Source organism: Leptosomus discolor, chromosome 8 (assembly GCF_034619465.1).
Source record: "Leptosomus discolor isolate bLepDis1 chromosome 8, bLepDis1.hap2, whole genome shotgun sequence".
Lineage (NCBI taxonomy): Eukaryota > Metazoa > Chordata > Aves > Leptosomiformes > Leptosomidae > Leptosomus > Leptosomus discolor.
Genome location: NC_141398.1, coordinates 2337838 through 2361548, shown reverse-complemented (window position 1 = coordinate 2361548; position 23711 = coordinate 2337838). Strand labels below are relative to the sequence as shown.

The following is a 23711-nucleotide window of genomic DNA, read 5'->3' as shown; positions in this document are numbered from 1 at the left end:
GAAAGCTTAACATAGATCTTGGGTGAAACTTTAGCTCCTAACCAACGCTAAAACACTGAGTCCTTTCTGCTCCCCTCCTCTCGTCACAAGATTCCAACTAGTAAATACTCCAAGGAAAAGCTACGTTTCCCTCCTCAGGGCTTTTCCAAAGAGTAATTCTGTAACTCTCCAAGATCCTTTTTTTAAACCAAATGCAGGAAACAATCAATTAAGTAAGTTTCTCATTCCCACCCCATTAAACAAGCAATGGTAGGTTTCAGTCGAAAAGCTCAAAATTATTTGCAAGAAGCAGTAAAAGGTGATGACAAGGCTTGGTGGCCAGTGCCAGCACATGACCCTCCAGTGGTCACAGGTAGCCTCTCCGCTGTGCCTGTGCAGGTACTACCAGCACCTCTAACTGGAAACCCTTCTGTGAGAGCTGCTTACAGAACCCCTTCTTTCGGAACACGAGTAAGTCACTACAAGACGGTTGCGTACGTATATGAGCGTACGACACGTCACTCTCCGACTTTTGCCACTTGTTTTCCCAAAATCTGTGGTAACATTAACTGGAGCTTTTTACTTCGTAGGTACAGGATGATATCACACAGAACGGGTATATCAAAGACTTACTATGAGAAATTTCTCTACTCAGAGAGAAATGAATCCTTCAAAAGAAGGATTAACGGTTCAATGAAACAGAACAGGGCTGGACCAAAGGACTTCATTCACTTCTAGCGTTACATACGAAATGGAAATATCAGGACATGGTGATTTATTTAAAAAAAAAAAAAGTTTTCTAGAGAGTATACAGAACATCAAACCCCCATTCATTTTTCCTGGCTACGTTTCTTTTAGACCTCGACAATGCCTCCCAGTGACCAGCCATGTGGTCTTGCATATTTTACAATATTTATACCACACGTTAGCAGCATTCGATATTCCACACTGGCTTATGCAAGGACATTAAACAAGAGGCATCAAGGAAATTCCTCTTTTCACTTCAAAGCAGCTGTGTGAAAAATACACCAAACGTAGAAGTACACTATCTTCCAACATTATTTGAAAAAGCATCTCAAATCTACTTAGGCTGCTACTACACAGTAATAGGTGTTACTTGTAGCTGTTGCTCTCGAGTTGCAATCGTTACACAGCTTTTCCAGTCAATTAAGATCATTTCAAAAATCATATGATCTTCTCATGATGTTACTAGCGCCGTACCATTGATCCCACTTGTAAAGCACAGGAAAAAAATGCCAGAACCACCTTACAAAACCCAAACCCATTACTAATGACCTTTACAGAAAAGGGTTTGCAGCCCAGATCCCAGTTCAGCAAGTGTTTGTGCTCCAAGTGACTTTACATAAGTGAATGATTGCATTTGACTCAATGGGATTACTCTGATGCAAAAAGTTATTTCAGAGTCAACTCAGCATTTAGAATTCATAAGGAAGAGGAGGTAATTAAACAACTGTCAGTAAAGGCCTTTCTGGGGTAAACTTATATCAATAAATAGTTTGAACAGATGTATTGAATCGAATCCTAGTTAACAAAGTCTTATCTACTATAAAATGCACAGAGTACAGTACTAATGGTCTCCTGAAAAAAAAACCTCTAGTTAAATGTATTTTTCATATGAAAGATTTCTAAATCCAGAGTTGTGCTTAACAGTGGCAAAATTCAGTCTTCTCTGATGACTTAGCGATTTTATTTTCATTTTCTTGCTTGCATTTTTACGTGTGCGTATGTATACCTCACCCTCAGCCGCGAAACACCTCTGCTGCTTCTGCGTTTTGCCACAATTCACGCCCAAGTAACAGAACAGCGTCCCAGAAATTAGAACTTGGCCCCATTAACACTACTGATGCATTCACCTTGTCCTCAACCACGTTGTCTCCTAGACACAATAAAGGTGTAGCCAAAGATTTATCCTGCCAATAAGATATAGTTATAGGTCCCATGAAGATTACTGACACTGAAGTACCAAATACGCACTGGCCTTGGACCGAGCAGATAACATGCCAGTTTTGAGACACATTCGAGTTGACAATAAATCAGTATCACAGTTCCAATAACAGGAAAAAATACCTTAGAGGAATTTCTGCGTTAAAACATTCCACTTTTGCGTTAGCTGTTAAATGGTAATGATCATAATGGACTAGGCAGTGGGGTGGTTTGTGGCGGAAGCGTGCGGACATTTTACTACGAGGGTTTGGGTTTTTTTTTTTAAAAACTTCTCTGACTTTCAACTGCACACTATTCCCCCCGTAAATCAGTTTTGTCTTAAAAAAAAATAAAAAATAAAAAATCAGGAGATGTTTCAGCAGCAATCTCACTACGAATTACACTCGTATTCTACACCCGCCCATGCAAACCCTTCCCAGCCTCCCAACACCGCCCGCTGCGCACACAAAAAGCGACGGTTACAGGTTGCAGAAAGCCAGGGAGAGCAAGGCGCACGGGCTCAGCGCTGCTTACTACACTGTAAATCTGGGGGTTTTTTCTCTCTCAGAACGGTCGCAATGTTTGTCCCTAGAAATTCCTTTCTGAGAAGTTTGTTAAGAGGGCACCAGTTTCGCAGGGTGTTTGGGTTACTGCTGGGTTTTTTTTCAAGCACCCTTTTGAACTTATTTCAGTTTTCTGTTTTTGATGATAGTCATGCTGACAACTTTTTTTGGTCCATCAAATTCTGTAGTACAATTACATGAATTTACTTTTAATAAATTACCATCTTTGCATATATCAGTCAAACCATGAAGACTAAACACTTGCAAATAAAATGCATTATTAATTTAATTGTCACAGCCTATTTAGCTAGCTTCTATTAGTATTTGCTATAATATGCAATGCATCTGAGGGGAGAATCAAATTCAAAATATAAAGAATAAGTTGATTATATTGTCCTAGAGAAATTAAAAAATAGCAAGCTTGCAAAATTACAATCAGGGCATTAATGTTTTAAATAGGTAAGAACACTATGTAACTTAATTTATAATATGTTTATACCCAAAGTGATGGTTTAACATGCTGAAGAAGGATTTCTTTGGTTCCCAAAGCCATTAAAAGGCCTCAAACTCTCTCGTAATAGGAAGGGAAAGGTGGAAAGGAAAGCGACGGTGGTTTGGTATTTACTGCACTAGACCACGTGGCTTAAACATCCACCATCCCCAGCGAGGGACCGCCACTCGAAAATCACATTGTTCTTGTCGCTCTGCCACTGCTCTTTGCCGCTGCTCTCCATAAAGCTGAAGAAGTGTTGTAGGGAAGAAATATTGAAAAGATGGATGAGGAAATGTCCCAAAAAAAGAGTATGAAGTCACCCAAGTACCACTTGTTCACACCAGCCTGGGGGTAAAGCTGCAACAGCCCCAGCGGCAGGCGAGGGATGGGAAGAAACGGGGAAAAAACGGAAACAGCCCGAAGGCTTTCGGAAGAAAGCGGCAAACAAAAGGCGGCAACAACCGATTTAGATTATAGCATCCTGCTTGTTTAGGAATTCATTTCAAGATGATGATCGCTAAAAATATGCCTCTCAGGCTAAGCTACTATATTTGGAAATCCATTGTATGCATCCTTTATTGCGCACATATTCACTAGGGTAACGCGAGTTATCTCTGTGTTGTGCTGAGGATGATTACACAGTAAGCACCCCCTTGTAAAAGAACATATTGGTATTGAATGCTTCCAGTTCCACAATAAGCCACCAGAGCAAACCATTTTTCATAATTGTGGCGCTACGACAAAAGATAACCAGCATAAACTTTAATAGGATATCGGCTTTGATGCCACCGTAATTGTCGTTTCGATGCATCATTCTGTATTTTGGATGGAACAGAAGAACTCAAAACTCTTTAAATAACCATGCGTTAGGGAAATTCTGGTTAAGCACTTGGTAGAGGAAATCTCATTAAAAATATAAGCACCACTTAAAGAGGTGCTTAGGCAAACATAAGGTGTATATGGGGTGTTAATTTAAAACTCTACTCTTAGGTCGCTCCGACTTAAGCGTGATGAACTTGTGAGGAAAGGGTGCGACAAACTTGTGAGGAAAGGGTCTGATCAACCACCATTTCCAGTGTCTCTGACAAGAAACGAACACAACCCAAAAAAGAGCTTTGCAGTGGTCACCTACAACTCCTAGCCACCATTTATCTTCCCCTTCTTTCATATCAAAAGCAGAAAATACTCTTTGTTTATGAAATTCCGCAGTGGAAGAATGACTTACAAGGCAGTAATACTTGAAACACTATCAAGTCTCTAGCAATGAGCCACACAGGTAGGATACCTCCATCGACCCAAACTGAAAGAGAATATGTGATCTTTTGGCTATCCAAAACCCATCAAGTTTCTAGTTGCCCCAAAAATTCCATGAAACAGCAAGAGCTATGCCACAACGTGCCTAATAAATCTGAGGCAGAAATCTGGTTATCTACAAACAGCATCATTTGGTTTGTAAACCACAGTTACGTTTTAAACAAAAGAAAAAATAACCTGCTTGCAAAAACTGTTTGAACATAAGTAACGGTACGCAGATTGAAAAAATTAATTAAGTCATTTTAAAAATAGTCAGAAGACCAGATCTCTGTTCCTGACCAAGAACACTGAGAAAACTTTCCTTTTAATTCCTCTGTGGCTTTGACCTCAGTGATCAACATAAGTCTCAGATAAAGCTATGAGCATCGAGGCCGGCAAGGGGAAAAAAAAAAAAAAAAAAAGACAAAAATATTTTATCTTGTACTTGGAGGAACAGGTGGAAATTTTGAGCAAATACCATCACCTGCCAAAAAACCGCCCCAAAAGGGGCAAATCCCACACCTTTCACACAGAACTGCTTTCCACAGCCATTTTTCTATTGCCGCCCACGGGTCAGAAGCACCACGCTGGCAGGGCTCCCCCTGTGGCCGGGGCTGAGCTAAAAGCCCAGGTGACGCCCTCTTGGGTGAGCGAAACACTCCCACTAAGGTCTCCACACGTTCTAGAAAGTAAAATGAGAAAGAATTTTAAAGTCGTTTACCTTTCTTTGGGTGTGCCGACTCCGTGCTTGCCCAGTAAATGAGTGTTCAAATGCTTCTTCATCACAAACGCCACCCTACCGAACAAACAGAAAACCCAGGAAGATTGTTTTAATTAATTTATGGTTTTTTTAATAGAGTATTTTTCTATTTTCAGCATGCACTTGAGCATATTTTATTACAGGTGGGCTTTTTTTATTTTACTAGGCTACGATCTAAATCTGGGAGTCCATTCTGTAACGAGAGGTTTTCTTCAGACTGCAGTCACTTGGCTCTTTTTCTTGCAAGGAAGTAATCACAACCAGACATTGCTGGTCAGAGAATGGAAAACCTGTTTCTGCTTCCCTTTGCAAATTAGAACACCTTATACAATATACTTACGCTATAGTCTCTTTTACCTAACTAACATTTTCTCACGTTATAAACTAATACAGTTTTAGTTACACCTTTGAATTTATGGAAGCCTAACGGGCCCAACCTGCAACCCTTCCTCGTACAAGGAGTTCCATTGTTTTTAATGAGTAATACAAAAACAGAGCAAGATCAGATGCTTTAATGACTGCTTATGGCTGGTCAAACTTCATTGTATTAATCATTTAAAGAGGTATACACGACAGCAAATTAATAGCCTTATGAAAAAAAGGAAGCAAAAGGTGAAGCTCATGTTCGCAAATACACTTCAAGCAGGAACATTGTTCAAAGCATCGACAGCAGCAGCCACATATATGCCGCTTCTCTACCAAACAAAACGCAGCTAATTTACTTTAATTTTGTTGACACACGTAATGAAACAGATAGGAGCCTATCAAGTACCATTCTTCTGCTGATAAGACCATAACATCAATTTAATTACGTCATGTGACCGCTTCAAACAATTTAGATATCAGACTGAAGCTTCGAACTAAAATGCTTCTCTCGATAAGCAAAAATTTTACTGCTGCAACTTTCAGTGTGAAAAGGGCTTGCAAACATTTTTGTTAATTATGTATTACAGCTGTCCTTCATAAAGTTAATTACTAATAGCTGAAAGGCAATAGACTCTATTTGCATATGTACATGAAAGGCATGACATATGCAAAAATATGATTTTAATTAGCATTCCATGATATGAAGGGCTACAAATCAAACTGGCATGTTATAAGATTTTTAACATTAAACGCTGAATTCGTCTGGACGTGTTTGCAGCAACGGACAATGGAAGGACTGTAAAACACTAGCACTATGGGGTATGAGAGCCACAAAAGCCAAGAGACAGTACTTTTCCTTTGCCAATATGTTAACGGAGCTTCTCCATGTCTGATCTACTTTGGGCACTTTCACGTTCCTACAGAGACTCTCTCTCGTGCATCCCTTAAGGTGCAAGAACATAACTCTGTCTTATTTAAATGATAGCAACTTCCTTATCTCTTACACAAAGTCATTAAAAAAAACACCAACAAATACTTTTCCCTACACAATTTATAAGTACGGCATCGCAATCACTACAACTGTGAATAACCTATCACACCGTTACCATCATTACTATGCAAGCGGCATCAGAATTACTGTACAGAGGGAAAACAAACGCAACAAAATAAAGAAAGACGTGTTCTAATAACAGCACAAGGCATTCAAAACGGACTGCCCTTGCTTTTCAGCAGCAATACTGTTTCCACGCAGCCGCGTGAAAGCTACCAAACAGATTTTTATTTAGTAATACTTGTATTCCCCGCTACAAACCTCCACTCTGCCCCTCTTCTAAAAGAAAAACAAATCCAAAGATATCGCTGCGAAAGGGCAACGTGCAATCAAGCTGGTAACGGCACGCTTTGCTATTCACATGGGATATAAAGACCCCAACCGGCTACACGGTATTTCTGCGGAAGTTTGTGGGGTTTGGGGTTTGTTTTTTTTTATTCTGAGCCTATGTGCTGGAAGCTTCCAAACAAAAGCCAAACGTTTCTGACACCGCACAACTGCAGGGGGTACAGACAGACGTACCTCGCTGCAAAATCAAAGACAAAGGCCTCGTTAATAACGTAAAGCAATTAATCTCACTTTAGCTGCCTCCCTTCTGGTGTATCGAGGTGCCGAGTAACCATTTGGCTGCTGTTACCCACCACAAAAAGCGAGGACTGACTCAGTCAGGGTCTCAGCACCTACTCATAGCTTAAGCTTTCAAGGCTTGAAGACTTAAGACTCGAGGATTGCAGAATGCCTCCGTGCAAGCCGGGAGCGCTCAGCACAGCTCAGGAACAGCTCCCCACCTTACAGAATCAGGCCTTAAAAATGAAAGCAAAGTTGTATTTTCATAAGAAATTGAGTACAAGATTAAAAAAAAAATAATAAATTACCAAACACAGGCAGCCCTTAATGAAACAAAAGGGGTTTTTTTTGCCTTAGACTTGAGGCAAAGTCTGAACATCTTGGTTTGGATGCTGAGTTTGAGGAAAAACTTAAAAAAAAAAAAAAAAGAAAAAGAAAAGACAAGCGTGGGAACGATTTGTTTCAGTTCACTAAATACTGCAGGTGATTTTAAGCCAGAGGTGGTAGCGGCGTTTGCTGGCTTTACAAAACAAAAAGCATTTTCAGTAAATTCAGTAACTCTGGGTTTTTAAGCAATTACTGTTTTAGTAGTCAAAAAATACTGGTTTTATCTATGCTATTTACCTCTGCTGAGGTAAATCAGTGATTCCAAGATACTGCCAGAACCGAACAGTCTTGGTCTTTTCAAATGAATCTCAAGGGGAGTCTGGCTGGAACCAGTAAGGACTCGAGGAGTGAATGCTTTCAAGACATGTTGCTCTAATAAATCTTCAAATCCAAGGGAATCTTTCCACCAGCTGCAGTAAAGCACCGATTTGGGCTTTGGCGAATTTCTCATTTCTTCTTTTTTAATTCCGGTGGAAATGTTCAAACGCTGGAAATTAACTGGTTTCAGAAACACATCAAAAGGGAGCAGGAAAAACCTGAAATCGCCATCCTCTCCAACACACGCAAACCACGCCAGACTAGAGGCCTGGATCCACTTTTACAAGCTCTGATCTGGACACGCTCATCCCCACCCAGAGGAAGACAAGATGTTACAGCCCAGCTGCTCTCCTGAGGATCAGGTCTCGAAGGGAAGAAACATCGAGCTTACACATCCAACTCCAATGGGAGTTCCCTCCACTTGTTGGGAAGACTGATCCTAGAAGCCTCCTCCGGCAGTGGAACGAGGTGAGTCGGTAGGATTTCATTTGCTTGCAGTGGCATTCAGTTCATCTAATTTTTTTCAGTGATTTTCAACTACTCTGGCTCCAAACTAGCAACATCCTCTGTCTTACACATTCTGTATTGACTTCAGGATAAATTACAGACAAGTTGAAAAATGACACGGAGCTTTAGAATAGCATCCACGCTCCCTACGGACAATTTTTTGCACACAAACTATAAATAAAAATAACTTTCAATCATAAATATACGAGCACCTTTCCCAAAATAAGTTTGCAGAATACTCTGGTTTCAGTTTAGAAGAGTTGTGGCTTTGTAGGAACGTGTCCACTCGTATTCCATGGCAATCTTCAAACAGTACTTGGACTCACTCTGAGAATGTCTGAAACTGATTTAGGAGCCTCTACAGACTTGTCTTCAGTTATAAAAGCACATTTTCATGTACAAAAGAAACAAAGGGACTTCTAATTCTGGGAATAAACACACACATTGGACAATCTTTACTTCCACTTTTTATTCCAGTGCAATACAAGTTCTTCAGCATGTACAATGTTTATCCTCAGAGTGCCCAAGGAATATGAATAATCTGTCATGGGTTGCCTGTTCCCTCATTTTCTCTGCAGGGAAAGAATTGTGCTCTGTGAAGTATCTTGTTTTGAGAGGGCAAAAGATTCTGAGTTTTATTATGTTTTGAAGCTAAAATAGCTCTTTTTAAGATGTACATAGCTGTGTTGTCAAAAAAACAAGTTAAAAAACAGGTACACAAACCAAAACTAGCATTCTGGACCATAAAGTCATGAAATCTGTTATTTCCTGAGTGTTTACCAAGTGCTCAGCCTTGGCCTAGTTCCAAGGAAGGAGCTACATCTCACCCCTACCAGAAAGTCACTTAAGCCACGTCAACAGACCAGTCATCTTGTAACGGCACATAACTGCCGAGGAGGACCAGCACGAGAATTTATTCTTGTGGGACTCTACAAACAAGGTATCCAGCAGTTGAAGAGCAGTTTTAAATCACTTCTCAGTGGATACATTGCTCTTTGCAACCGCTCTTGGAGAATTTATCTTACAGACAACAACGTTCAATGACGGCAGAACAGTCCAGGAGAATAACAATGAATATCTACCCTTTATTCATATTCTCAATATCCTTTACATCTTCTTTAAACTGTCCAGAAGCCCTTTATACGTGAATTTAACTCTGAGAACACAGGTAAGGTACGACATGACACGTGCAGGCCCCGAGTACACAGGATGTTTTAAAAAGCTCCTTGAAAGCGTTTTAAAAAACAAATAAACAAATAAAAAAACCAAAAACAACTCACAAAACCAAGCAAAACCAAAAACAGCCGCCACAGACAAAACCAAAAAAAGCAGAATAGAATGCTATGATTTTTAAATTATTAGTATTTAGTACTTGGTTTTATCGTAGGTTTCAGGCACTCAAAGGATAGAATGGTTTATCATTTTGGATAAATCACCTGGGAGATCTGACAGCTTCAAGGAATAGTAAGAAAAAGGATCTCTTAAACTTTTATACGCCATCAGAGAATATAAGGAAATAATATATTATCCTGTCTGCATCAGTTTTTATTTTCCATGACCTGTGTTTGAATTTCTCTCCTTGTATCTTCACCTGTGGCGAGAAACCAGAAAACCAAGGCAACCTGCATGGCTCATGCCAAGAAGGGGGACAGTATGTTCGGGCAAGTAAATAACATGGACTCAGTGGTGGTTCTTAGCTGAACCATTAGTGCTCTTGTTCTTCACTGGGTCTTGAAACGCCCTGCAAACCCTCATCGTTTGCAGCTGAAGGAGTGGCTCACGTGGAGGCATGCCAACAGGGGTATCAATCAGTAAGAGAAAGAAATCGTGCAGTTCCTCAAGGAATATCACGACCCACACGTATTTCAGAACGCTCACTAAAACTTGTACACGTCGTTACTGATTTTTGCACGTACGTGTTCTACACATAAAAGCACAACTTCCTATAGTCAAATCGGCACTTAGTCAAGTAGTACATAAACAGTCTATAAAAACTTAGAAACCTTCAAGCTTTCAAATTCTCAAAATTATACAAAAAGTTGCCACCCAAATCTCCTCTCTCTGTCAGGGTTTTGCATTCAGCAGGTCAGCTTCAGGAGCAAGAGCGTAGAGGAAAACGCAGAACCGCCCAGAAAGCGACGGTTTTCTATGAACAAGTACTCTTTTTTTTTTTTTTTTTTTTTTTTTTTCCCCTGCATCAAAAGTCTAAATTCCTGGGAATTTCTTCAAGTCCATCATTCGTGGATGTTTGCTGATTCTGAAGGGTCCGGACCGGGGCACCGATAACTCTCTTGCATGACTGCGCGCAAGGGACTCAATTTAAAAGAAAGTATCTGGCAGGGCAGAGTCTGGTGTGGAAGATATCCAGTAGCCTGAAAGGCTTCATGCCCTTTGTGACAAGATGTCAGGTTCAAGTAAATATCTGGCAGGGCGAAGTCTAGTGTGGAAAACATCCAAATATCTGAAAAACTCCATGCCCTCCGTGACAGGATGTCAAGTCCTAGAACCCTGCGTAGGAAAGCTGGGGTTTCTGCTGACTCATTTAGCAGGCAAACGAAGCGGGGCTTATTACTTCCAGGTAACGGTTACGGTTGTTGTTCTTAAGTTAAAATAAATTAAAAAATATCAGTAACATTTCAGAAGGTTAACAAGTCATGTGTAATCACCCAGTCTGCAACACAGAGCGTGCTGCGGCGCGCTGCCTTATCCTCCCTGCTGACCCCGTGTGTCAAAGGAGGACGTGGCTATTTCATGGTCCACCTTCGCCAACACTCGTCATTAAACCGGAAAGTTAAACGCATACATTTGGCACGTGTAGCTCCTTCCTCCTCATCTTCAATGTGAGCACCTTGGCAGACTGGAAAACAACAACTTTTTCTCTTGACAAGAGAAACTGAAAGGGGTCACTGAGGACAACTTAGCCACCACTAACAAGACAAGAACCAGAATACCACGGCAAGAATATCACGGTAATTCATGGAACCTAAAGACTAACCTAAGTTTTAAATTTCTGAAAAGTATTAGACTTCCTGCCTTAAGTTCGAAAGTCGTTTGGCTTGGGGTTTTTTTGTTTGGTTGTTTTGTTTACAATTTTCCACGCAACAATCAGCTATGTTTCTTAATTAACTTCTCGACTTTTCCATGGAGATGTTTAGTTGCCGAAGTTCAAAATCCAACAAAAATGAATCTTACATCAACACAAAGTCATCAGTGCAACAGACTACAACCTTCTCTTCTAAAAATACCTCATCTCATTTTTACTGCTACTCGTAATGAGCCAGCAATGAAGCCGAGGCACCCAAGGAGAAAAAAAAAATGAAGGGAGAAGACAAGAACTTTTATTAGTGGAACCCCTGTACACAGCTTCCACCCAAGGTAGACTCGAGTATCACAGCAGCTACTGTACCTGACTTGCCTTGAACAGGATGACAGACAACGGGATTGTCAATGTGCTGTTCAATGACCTGCATCAATCTCAAGAATAATTTACTGCTGTATCAGACGGATCATTATGGATGAGTTGTGCACTATCAATCAATCGACTGTGGTGTTCCTGCATATTCCTGCATCTATCAGCCAGAAGAGAGAGACATCCCTCAACATATTCTCGTTGCTTGCTGGCACCAATCAGTGGCCCTCAAGACGTGAAAGAATTTTTAGCCACGCGGCCATAAAGTAGTAACAATAGGCACCATTATCTCCTCTTACATATTCTGGCAGAAGAGACCCGGGTACAAAGGAAGAGCAAACTAAATAAGACAGGAAACATCCTCTACTGTTCCACTCAGGCTGGCTTGGAGAGATCTTGCCATCCAAAGTTGCCAAGTCTTCTCTTTTAAGAGATGTATGTAATAATGTAAACCATTTAGGACAGAAATTTAGTCTGTCATTGCAAGGGCTGCAGCAAGAGAGGACTACTGGGGCAGCATCTATGTTATTTCCTCCCCCATGAGGGAACTCACTTATTTGTTACTGTGTGCCTCACCTCAAGTTACTTATTTTGTAACTGAAATCAGAAAGGTTTCCTCTAAGGTAGCTGTAGGTCCATTCTGAATTGTATTGGTTTGGGGGTTTTGTGGCGGTTTTGTTGTAGTTTCTTTTCTAAATACCAAAAGTACCCTTCAACAGTAGATGCAGCAATAAGCCAAGTCCAGAGAGTGACAATTGCTCTTAACATAAAGGTGAGGGGAAACTTAAGCATGCAACTGGGAACTTTTAGACTTAAGGATAGGATAAAAGCTGCTCCCACGGCATACAGTGAGCACAGCACAGTTTGTGGGCGCTGACCACAGTTTCCAGAGACCGCGCCCTCGGCCTCCTTCAAGGAGGGAGAAAGCCATCGCACGCTGTCGTGCCCAGCTCCCTGCTGAAAACTGAGCCGAGCTACTTCAGAAGAATCTCACTGTGTGGCTCAAAGCGTAGAGGCTGGGTGGCGCAACGGAACACCGGGGCGCGGGGAAATGTTTCAGTAAGTGACGCAGCACGATGTTATACAGAAGAAAATAGTCTGGACCATATAAACCACCGCCAATTCACTTTCAAACGGGCAAGCCCACCAAGTGACAGAACCGGGCCCAAGCATTTCATAATACCATAAAAAAAACCCCACCAGGAGGTCGTGGCTGCTGTCTCACACCACGACAGCGGGCAAAGCAAGGGCAATACTAGTTAGCTTAAAGGAGAGGGTTTCTCTGAAAACACAAAGTGGATCTTTCCTCACGGTACCCTAGGACATCTTCAATGAACAACAGAGAGTTTCAAGTGGTGGCGTCCCCTCACCACCCCCGCCCTCTAAACATCAGGAATGAGGAAGGCTCTAAAATTCACAGTGAAATATAATTTATGAATAGATTAATGACCAGTGACACAGGTCAGACTGAAAAAAAGAAACAACAAACCAAACAAGATGCAATCAGTTTTAGGGAATGCCTACCTTAACCCTCCTCAAACATCTATGCTTAGAAATGAAACTGAAGTTGTTCACGGACCATTACTAAAAATAACAATCTACTTCAACAATATGCTGCTGGGTATCCTTCCCGAACAAAATAAAACGTAATTAAATATTTTATTTTTGTTTCAAACCTGAATTTTCCTATTAAATGTGAATGGATCTACTGACCATCTAAATACCCACGATTCTGTCATGGAGTAAAAAAAAAAAAAAAAAAAAACAAAAAAACCCACAAAACAAAACACCGGCTAGTAAAAAACTGAAATAAATAGGAGGTTGTTTATTACATGGTATATTGCTAAACTGATAACTGTAAGTAAACAAATGGCTCTACTTATTTTGTTTGCTTAATGAGCAAACTAAAAATAGCTGAACAGTGGCAAAAACTTTGAAGTCAGAAGGTGTTCACTCTGTCAGGAAATCACCTTACAAATACATGAGAAAATTAGTACCGCCACAAGAAATGTTTGTTTCAATATCCAGAGGAGTTAATGAATGTTAAGTGATAATGGTAGACAGCAGCAGTATGTAATTACATTTCTAAACACACCTCACCAAATCACTTCTAAGCTAAAAGAATCACATGTTCTATTAATTTTCATTGGTTATCCAACATCTGTAACTGTCACCTCTAACAGGTGTTTGGTAATCGAACAGCTGCACAAAGTACTAAAAAAAAAAGAAACAAACAAACAAACAAAAGACAGAATCACAACGTGCTTTCTGTAGCGCCGTGATCACCCTCCCAGTCTACCACAACGCAGAACCTTTGCTTGAATTCTGCAACCTTAAGGCTCAGTGCCGGGAGCACCCAGCGTCTAAGAGACACCATTGTCACCATCCAGAAACAGGACACCACCAGAGAACGTGCTCGTTGTGCTACGTGAGGCTGCAGGAATGCTTCCAAGGTAAACGGAGGTCTACAGCTCCAAGCGTCGTGATCCAGAAGAGCGCTCACCAGCCTCACCACCGAGAAATTGCTGATGTCCTCTCTTGTCTCACAATATGTACACCCACCATTCCCATAACTCTGGTCCCCCTCTTTTCCACTCCCTCCCTTTCTTCAGACATTGGCCCGTCTCCCTGCTCTGATCCAGTCCATTTCCTCGCATGCTCAAGACTTGAGGCACAGAATTTGATGCAGTAGGCGTCAGTGCCACCTACCACCGTCTCCCACCTGCAAAGAGACAGCAGGATGAACGGACTAATGTTTGAAGTGGGAAGTTCTTCAAAGTAGATTCAACCTTTTGGGAAAGTCGGGGAACCACATCCCTAAGCGACCCTTTGGAAATATCTGACTTTCTGCGGATGGCTCGTACAGAGCTTCCTGGCGATTCTAAGGAGCAAAGCCTATGTATGTTGACAGCGCAGGAAACGGCCTGAAGACCATCTCAAAACACGGATGTTTCAATGAGTTTCTACTTAAGAGAGCCAAACAAATATACTTAATTTTAATCTTTCATTCTTCCTGAGCAAAAAGTCACTTTTGATGTTGTAGCTCCTTCCTAACTGCTAAGAAATCACACCGCAGACGGAGTTACCAGGTTTATGCAGAGCTTCTACAGGAAGAGCTATCTTGAGAGTGAAATCCTCCTCATCAAATCATCTACTCTTGCCTGTGTTTAAAGGAAATCAAAACAAATCTAAAGACAGTTGATTGTGGGCTAGAAAACATACAGGGCCTGCAGTAGCAGTGCCACCATACATAACTCAGTCAATTTGGCAGCTACAGTGCCTGTGGTCTTTTGCAAAGTTGCGAGGTACGAAGAAAGGGATGAGATGAATAAATTCATCACTATCTGATGACTGAACTGCTCAGAAGTCATACACAATCAGAAGGCACATGCAATTTTTATTGACAATTTACCCACATTTTGAAACTGCTGCTGGTGATAGATGGTGGCTGGAGCGAAGACTCTGCAGTCTGCTTGATCTGTGAGAGTAGTGAGAATCTTGCCCTAGGTCTTTGCTTGACATAGAAAAGCAAGTGCTGGTTGATTTGTTTATTCCTGAGACTTAAATTCAGCTGTAAAACATATCCTTTTTGCCTTACATCTAGGCACTCCACGAGACTGTTTGACTTAGGGTAGAAAGCAAAATACTTCAGAATATCTGTTTGCCAAAGTAGCTGTAATTGCATAAAAATAGTGGAACTATGACAGCAGGACCCAAGCTGTAACCATCCAGAGTACCATCCACACGGATGAACCTGCAGCGACAGTCTGGTCAAGTCAGAACAGACTGGTTCCAGCACTGACCTTGTTTCTGGCCATTGCAACCTCACAGACTACGAACCACCAAACACCGCGGCATCAGGCCAACCACACCGTACGCCTAACCCTTGGCTAGCACCTTTGATTAATGTTTGAGCTTTCATTGTTAAGAGACATCTTCATCAGTAGTTGAGCACAAAAAGCTCGGAGTTTTCAGCCTCAAATGGCAACTCAATCTCTCCAGATATTGCTGTCGCAGCCATCCCCAACACTCCCCAAAAGCCAAGAGTTGCAACACCTTCCTCCTCCCACCACTGGAGAAGGAGGAGGAGGCTGGCTGAAGAAAGCAACAGGGACTGTTAGAGGAAACCACGATATGCAGACCAGAAAGGCTCTTATGCATTCTACAAGCACTACAGATCTACAAAACTCTCAAATACTGAACGTAGAGCGTGCAGATGACATCAAGAGCAGCATGGAAGCCTATGCAAACGAGAAATCCAGGTGGGAACAGGGGCGGCATTGCTCCACTTGTCCCAAGAGCAAACGGCAACACCTCCCATCGCTTCACACACAGGCTTAGCAGGAGAACTACTAGTCACTAAAGCTGCCAAGCACAGAGACTGGTGTTTCTTAGGTTTGCCTTTGATGTCCAGCAGGACTCACCTCAGACACAGAAGACCAAAGGCAGGACCGCAGGGATTAACAGAGTACTCGCCTGAGATGCAAAGGTTATCAAAGCAATACAGACAATTAAAAACCCCACTGGGTTCAGAAGGATGCTTTGCACACACAAAGCCGTTCTTGCAGTCCACTATGGGGGCTGCACGCACTAGGTATGAAGAGTGGTATCAGTCTGGGAAAACCAAAGGAATATAGATCAGACAAACCAGCGCAGTCGTAAAGATGATATCTGTGACAGAGCAGAAGATGTTCTCTGGCAACGAATATTCCAATCCCAGCCAGCAGCTGAGATTAACTCTGACCATTTCTGGCCACAAATCAAGCATGAGAGAGATGGGAACTACATAGATGCCCAATGGAATTAAGGAAAAAAACCCATCTTTGATCTCAAGGGCCTAGATACGCTTCAGATTCACAGATCGCACATACATATGAATAAACAAGAGGAGAAATCAGTTTGCAAACAAAAGCCTACGGCATGTTATCCAGAAAAAAAAAAAAAAGGAGAATTGATAAATTACCTGAAAAGATTCAATAAAAGAAATTCAGATTTTTCTGAGCTTGCCAACCAAGTTTCTGAGGTACGTTACTAACAGGAAAAATTACAGAACTCCAGGTTTTATATACAAACTGACAACCTGGTCCTATAAAGAGACATAAGCCGCATCTCTTTAGAAGAAAAATTTGCAGTCCCCATGTCTTTCTGAAACAAAGCTTCAAGGGTTTCCCCTCTTCTGATCCTCGCTGTCATTGCAACCACACCCCCACACAGCCCAATCTCAAGCGCTCGTGCGAAGTGACAGGACCCCACCGGTCCACTTTTGGCAGGAGGGGAACCCGACAGCAAAGGCGACGCAGGTACCAGCACACGGGGTGGTACTCTGTTTTATTCAGTATTGCACCACATTTTGATTTTCATCAATACATTCCTGTCAGAGAGCACCAACGTTCCATAAATACGTTCCCAACCGAGGCACGTGTACACAGAAACGCCCGCGTGGCCGAATGACCCCCTGAAAGCGCCGCGTTTGCCCGAGGTCGCTGGCAGCTGCGGAACAGCGCGTGTCACCGCCCACACGCAGCCCCCTGCTTCGCTTTCGCGAGGAAAATGGTTCTGGCTTTGGAGAGAACGTGGCTCCCCACTCATTGACCCCCGAGACCCGCAGGCCTTGCCGCATTCTACGCGTCGGAAGGGCAGGGATGCTCTTCAGCCAAGAAAGGCCTCAAATTTTAGGCAGTTCATGCTCTGCAAAAATTAAGTTATATATAAAATGCTTTCTCATCTGTTACACACAGAAATAAGCAAACAACAACCCAAAAAATAAATAATAAAAAAAAAAATCAAAGGACTATTATGTTTCCTCCCGATTTCTCAGATTAGCAGAAGGCAAACACCATTATTTATGACACGAAATGTTTGTGCCTGGACGGACACGGAGACATGAGCAGCCTGAGCAGTGTGCCACTTCTCTAGTGCCGAATAGCAGGCAAGGTTAGGTGCAACACATAGCCGAATGGATGGGTGGAATCGATCTTATAAAGAGTTACAAACAAAATAGTCCAAAATATTAACCAATAAACACATGCCTGGGTGAAAACGTCCTATTATAAAATTACTGTAAAGGTCTTCAAACTGTTCAGGGGAGGAAAAAGGTCCAATTTTCCACATAACCTGAGCGTGCAGAGTTTTCTGATAATAAGATCCAAGGAACCTGTAAACCCAAGGCTCTAATTTTCTTATGGCGACTGTGTAATATTTTGCAAAGTAAAATTGACTGAGATGGAAGCTATTTTGCATGGTACAGTGGCGATGGCTAACAAATGAGAGTTTTGTGGGCTGAATGTTAGTCCCCTGCCTCATCTGCCACCCCTAATGACAGCAGCCACCTGCTGTTTTATTGTCACAGCTGGAGCCGGTTCACACTCCTTGGTGCTGAGCTCTGCCCATGAGCGCCAAGCTCTCGCCTCGCCTCATTACTTTGATGAACTTTTTATGGTCAGCACCCATGAAGACCTCATCTAGGACTGTACAACCTAGATCGGCTTCAGGGAGTGCTTCCAGCTAGCGCGAGGTGATAATGCACAGTGACACCACGGCGGCTCCTGCCTGTCACTCGGTCACGTCACCGCACGGCACTCCTGGCTCTACAGGGCCCTCAACAGGTAACATGCCATGAAATTCTCCCACCTAATAAAAGTTCACTCTCTCGTTTTCACATTGCAATACAGAGATCACATCCTACTAGCAAAATTACGGTTTTCAAACATAGATTTTAAAATAAATAACTAAATAAAATCACGCTGTTTACTGCACAGAACTCCAGACAAGAAATTTCTGTATTCCCTAGACATGCCTGCTGCCTTCCTAGGAAAAAAAAAAAAAATATCCTGGCATTAAAGAAAGCAACCATGAAAACCATATTACAGCTTGATTAACACCACCAAACAGGGAAAAAAAAAAATAATTACACGCATTTTGCAAGAGAAGAACCATTTTAACTTAAAGAACAGAAAGCACAGAAACAAAAATCAAGCCAGTCAAATCACATTATTATCCAAATGAATCCACAGTGGAGAATGATATATGTTACTTCCCTCCCCCCCAAAAAAACCCCATACTTATACATTTATTAGATACGATAATATATCAAATCAAGATAACAATGAAGCAAAGCCTTTCACATCTTTTTACTTAATCAGAGCAGTCTGTTGCTGTTTTCTGCTAATTTAAAGACAAATATAATCATCCTCTCCTTATCAATTTTATATATATATATATATATATTTATTTTTTTTTTACTAACAAAGACTCCCAGTCTCCCGAGCCTGTATACTATTTTAAACTTCATCAGAAATTGTTTTATTGACACAGCTAGAGCAGACTGTTTTATGCTTGATCACTGAAATTTAACCCCAGGTTTACTTTCAGCAGTAGAATAATCTTTTTGGTGTCCAAAGAGCTTTACATTTGCCCATATTTACATATATCATTAAGATTAATATATGTGCTATTAATAATAATTTCATTAACATTCTGGAATCATCAAATAACATTTTGACTTTTGAATGGCTGTAGGCTATTACAAGCCTAAAAAGCAGAACATTTGCAGTATTCATTGTGTAGCAATCCAGCTGATCAGTTTTGACAAATTCATGCAATGTTATAAGCCGCTAAACTTCATTTCACTTAAAAATTCCGCCTAAAAATAAAAAGCAACTGTCTTCCTTGTACAAACAGCATGAGTTCCAACAAATACCAGGATCCTCCAAAAAGAAACTGGTTTGTTTTCTCTTTTCTTTTCTTTTTTTTTTTTTTTTTTAATTTTATTGAGATGTTTTTCGATTTATCATAAATAACACTTTTGAGACCACTGACCTCGCAAGGGCTGAGCACCTCGAAGGCGGTACGGTGCAATCCAGCTCCTCTTGGAGAGGGACAGTGCTGCAGGTACCCTGCGCTTCACATAAGACACCTGCGACACATGGAACCTTAAAAACGTTGCTGAGCGCAGACATTATCCTACATTCCTGAGAATTTCCTTACCCAAGCCCTTCTTTATTAGTGTTTTTTTAAGTGACTCAAGCTGCAGTTGAAGAGTCAGGGGAAAAAAAAAAAAAAATTCAAAAAAAGTTTCTATTCTGAACGATCCTGTTGAGCACAAACGACACCGATTTCTCTACCAACACAATTTCAACAAGCGCTTGGCTTCTGCGTGAATCCTTGTGAAGCACAGTGACGTGCTGGTCACATCCTCTGGACAGTCCAGCAACAGCAAATTGCTTTTAGAAAAAAAAAAAGAAATTCCCTTCTTTTGACTAGATGACGTAACTGTCAAATGCATCATTTGTGGGACTAATTTCGTACCGTTAAAAAATAAAATATCAAAGATGCAGGGTAAGACGTCCTGAAATGGACAAACTGCCTTAGTGGAACAAGCAATGGTTTCAGTAGAACAATCTCATAACGGTGCTGGGAATTAAATAACAAAGTCTGAGAGATTTTTGTCCTTTTTTTTTTAAATAGCAGTGTGCAGCTGTAGCATGCCTACTGCATGCTTTGTGATATGAGACACTTAACCCACCTAAAAAGTTCCTCTTTTATCAATCTCTAATCCATAACAAAAACCTAAAGCCACAATTCACTAGGTATTTATTCTCCTGTTACAAAGGGATTTGTTATAGGATGCATGGCTCTCCAGAGTAGCTACAGTTGCTCGCTGCCTTACAAGAAGTAGCCTGCACGAATGTATAAATATTTGGAAATATTTTTCCTCTGCAACACTGTGTTGCCTTGGCATTGTGACTGTGGTTTAGAGCTGTATTCTAAAATATAACTTCAATTTACCCAGCACTTACAGTTCAATGGTCTGTAGTTCTTAATATCCATCTATTTTCCACCAATTTTAATTTTAGTCGCTATTATTTAAAAGTTCATTTTCCATGCCCTTTCAATGGTGATTTTTTTTTTTTTCCCCAATGTGACAACAAACATCAGTGCCATTTCTGATGGTGACTTCTCCTGGAGTAAGAAAAAACAAACTTTTAAAACAGAAGCTAGGAGAAAGTCATCAGGCAGCAACAACCTGTGGTCAGTACGAAGACAAGCTGCACGTGAGCAGGCAGTCCGGAGGTGACAGGGTTTGTACCCAGTTACTAACCCCCTGAGCCATTCAGCCCCCAAAATGACAAATTTCCACAAGCTGATCCCTTAACCCACCACCAGCTGGTCATGCTGCTGCATTCCAGCAGTAAGGATGAACGGGGAAACACCTCACATTCTGTATCTACATCTCCATGAGACAGAGATACAGACCAGCCACGCTGGAAAGTCCCCAGACCTCTTTTCTCATCTGCATCACAGAAGTTTTGAAAATGGATCCTACGAAAATAGGAATAGGCATATGAAATTATTCGGCTTAACATAAATATTCCGTCTTCTGTACTCACTCCAAGCGCACAAAGAAGCTTTCAATGCACATATTTTTCCTTTTACTGAACAGAAATACCCATCCATCTTAAAAAATGGCTAAACTTCTACGCCTGCTGTTGGAGAAAGAGATATTCATATGAATGATATCGGAGACGTTGCTGAGGAATTGTTCACCCTTTAAAAAAATATTATCTCTGTACTGTTGCCAGTGCCAGGGTTGGGTTGGGCAATTAGCCAGTTAAGGGTGAATAACATCTGCCAAGAAGTTGTTTTATTTTTGCCTTGGAATATTTGTGTATCTGTGAGCTGGGGTGTGTTTGTGCTCCTGCATCGGTGCAATCTGGTTGCTCGCGCCAGGTTTTCTTACTGCGCTTTTCTGCCTCTTTCAGCTTGCACTTCCGAATGGACACGTGTCTGCTGGTAACGTCAACGTACTCACGTTCACAACGGGAGATTTTGTGTGACCAGATCTAAAGCAGCCTTGTTTGCGTTCATTACCTGCCCCCGTCTGCTTACACAATACCAGAAGAGCCATTCACAAGGACTCCAATACCGCGAGCACCTCTAGGAGGTGTCAAAAGACAACAGATGTGTCGGAAATTAGCATCCCATTACAATATCCCTGGCTAAATACTCTCCTACAAACCCATTTTTACATGTTATCTGAAGGAAATTCTCACTTCTCGTAGCAGACCAGGTTCAACAGGGTGCTGAAAGCATCTTGTTATCTCTTTAATTTAGATCTCCTTCTGCCGTAGACTCCTGCACATCCACCTAGGAAATTCCACTTGGAGATATGAGTAGGTACAAAATACATCTAACGCACACTGACTAGGGCTACTGCCCAGAAAGCCTGAAGACACAGACAGATTTCTATCTCCTCGTTCAGAGTAAAAAAAAATAAAATAAAACCTGGATTTTCCTTTTTTTCTTTTGGAGGCGAGGGAGACTCACGAGCTGCAAACTTTTATCTTAATTCAATAGCAACAGCACAATCATTCCGAACAAGGATCCTTCAGCAGTTTTGATACAGCCATTCAAAACTAAAACCAACGCAAAGACGTACACAAGGTACAAACCAAAACTGAACGGCGCCAAGCCCAAACAGAAGCACGAAGAACGCCTTCCGTAACGCTTCAGAACGCAGGTATTCCCTGGCATTGAAGCTACCGTCTGGAATACCTACCAGAGAACTTCACAAATCTGAGCAGCACTGACAACTCATTCAGAATTTACCATCCCTTGTGCTAAAAAGACATCCTACTTTTCAAGAAACGTGTTTAAACAGCCCTGATGAAACTCAGCGTATTTTGTAGAGCTGTAAGTACATTTAAGGCTAGTGAAAGCAACTACCCAACGTCACTGCCTGTCATCAGGGGTTATGGAGGAACGTTAGGTACCAAGTCGTAAATATGGCACTGATAACAAACTTCAAACCCACAGCTATTAAGTCTTTCTTCTCGTGGCATTACCTAAACGAAGCACGTGAGTGACAGACCTCCTCACACTGGGATTCACCACCAAAACTGCCAGTTTTCCTAATAAATCCCACCAGTCTGGAGAAGAACAACGCCGAGCCCAGCTACAGCACCAGTTAACCCCTAGATCTGTCGGAACACACAACAGCTGCTGCGCCTAAGGGTGAAGCTGGTACAGTGACACCCCGTTCACACCGAAGATCCAGTCCGTGCTGGCTACCTGTGCCCATCACGCCCCCCGCAGCAGTGCTGGAGAGGAACCTGCCTGCAGGAGGGCCAAGGTGACCGCTCGAGCGCTGCCCCGAGACGGGCTGTTTTACCAAACGCTATCACAACCTCTCCATGGATCCGCCAGCCGGAGATGTTTCGAAACGGGAGGCACCTCACTCTTCCCTCCGCTGGGACACAACTGAGCCGACAAGGGACCACCACCACCTACACGTCCTCGCCCTTGCTCTTCACACAGCCTGTGCCAGAGGGGAAGAAGGGCTGGCATGCGCCCATTGACAGAAGCGAAAAAGCAAAGATTCTTTTGAGTGTTTTTCAGGTTAAAATGGGATTCCCTTGTTCATCGTTCTTTTTGCATTTTGCTGCATACGTCTGTAGCTCTAACGCTTACGGTTGCCAAAGAATGCTGCTTTTTGTGATCCCTCTGGTAAGCAGGAACACAGCATTTCTTCATACCTTTTTGTAGCTCCAGCACTAAAAATAGAATTGTAAGACATTCAGAAAAACGATGTATTTCATGCCAGCAACAAGTCGAATTAAACTGAAAATACTAATTTTTAAAAGATTTTAGAAGAGTTTAGAAGATTTGGTATTTTTCTTTCCAGTGTACCTCTAAATTAATGCGAACCTACTTCCTCTGAAGAAGGGAGCAAACAAGTGTTGGTTTCACTGCAGTACATATGATCTAGATACCAAGGTCTAATCATAACAAATTTGTCACCATCTAGCATTTGGCTTGTGCATGATGTCCACAGGCACTTGTAGTGATAGCTGTCAAACCACATTCCATTTCTGGCATAAACGAGCGTAACAACAAGGACAAGAAATGGAGCGCAGTATAGAGTAACAACACAGCCTGGAATTTAGCCCATAGTAAAGAAACAGTCAAATTCATTATCGACCTCAATGATGGAGGTTCATGCTTACAGTGGCAGAATATTGCAGAAGTCACCAAGCTTCACGGGGCTTGTTTCTACTGAAGGTGCTAAAAATCGG

General features: G+C 41.7%; 1 protein-coding gene across 1 annotated transcript in view; it reads right to left on the bottom strand.

The window, feature by feature from the left end:
* Positions 1 to 23711, bottom strand: part of ZNF407 (zinc finger protein 407) — a 308384-nt gene that overhangs the window by 194946 nt on the left and 89727 nt on the right. The window contains exon 3 of the mRNA XM_086468980.1: positions 4994 to 5068. Coding sequence (XP_086325106.1) covers positions 4994 to 5068 — 75 coding nt within the window. The remainder of the gene's footprint in view (positions 1 to 4993; positions 5069 to 23711) is intronic.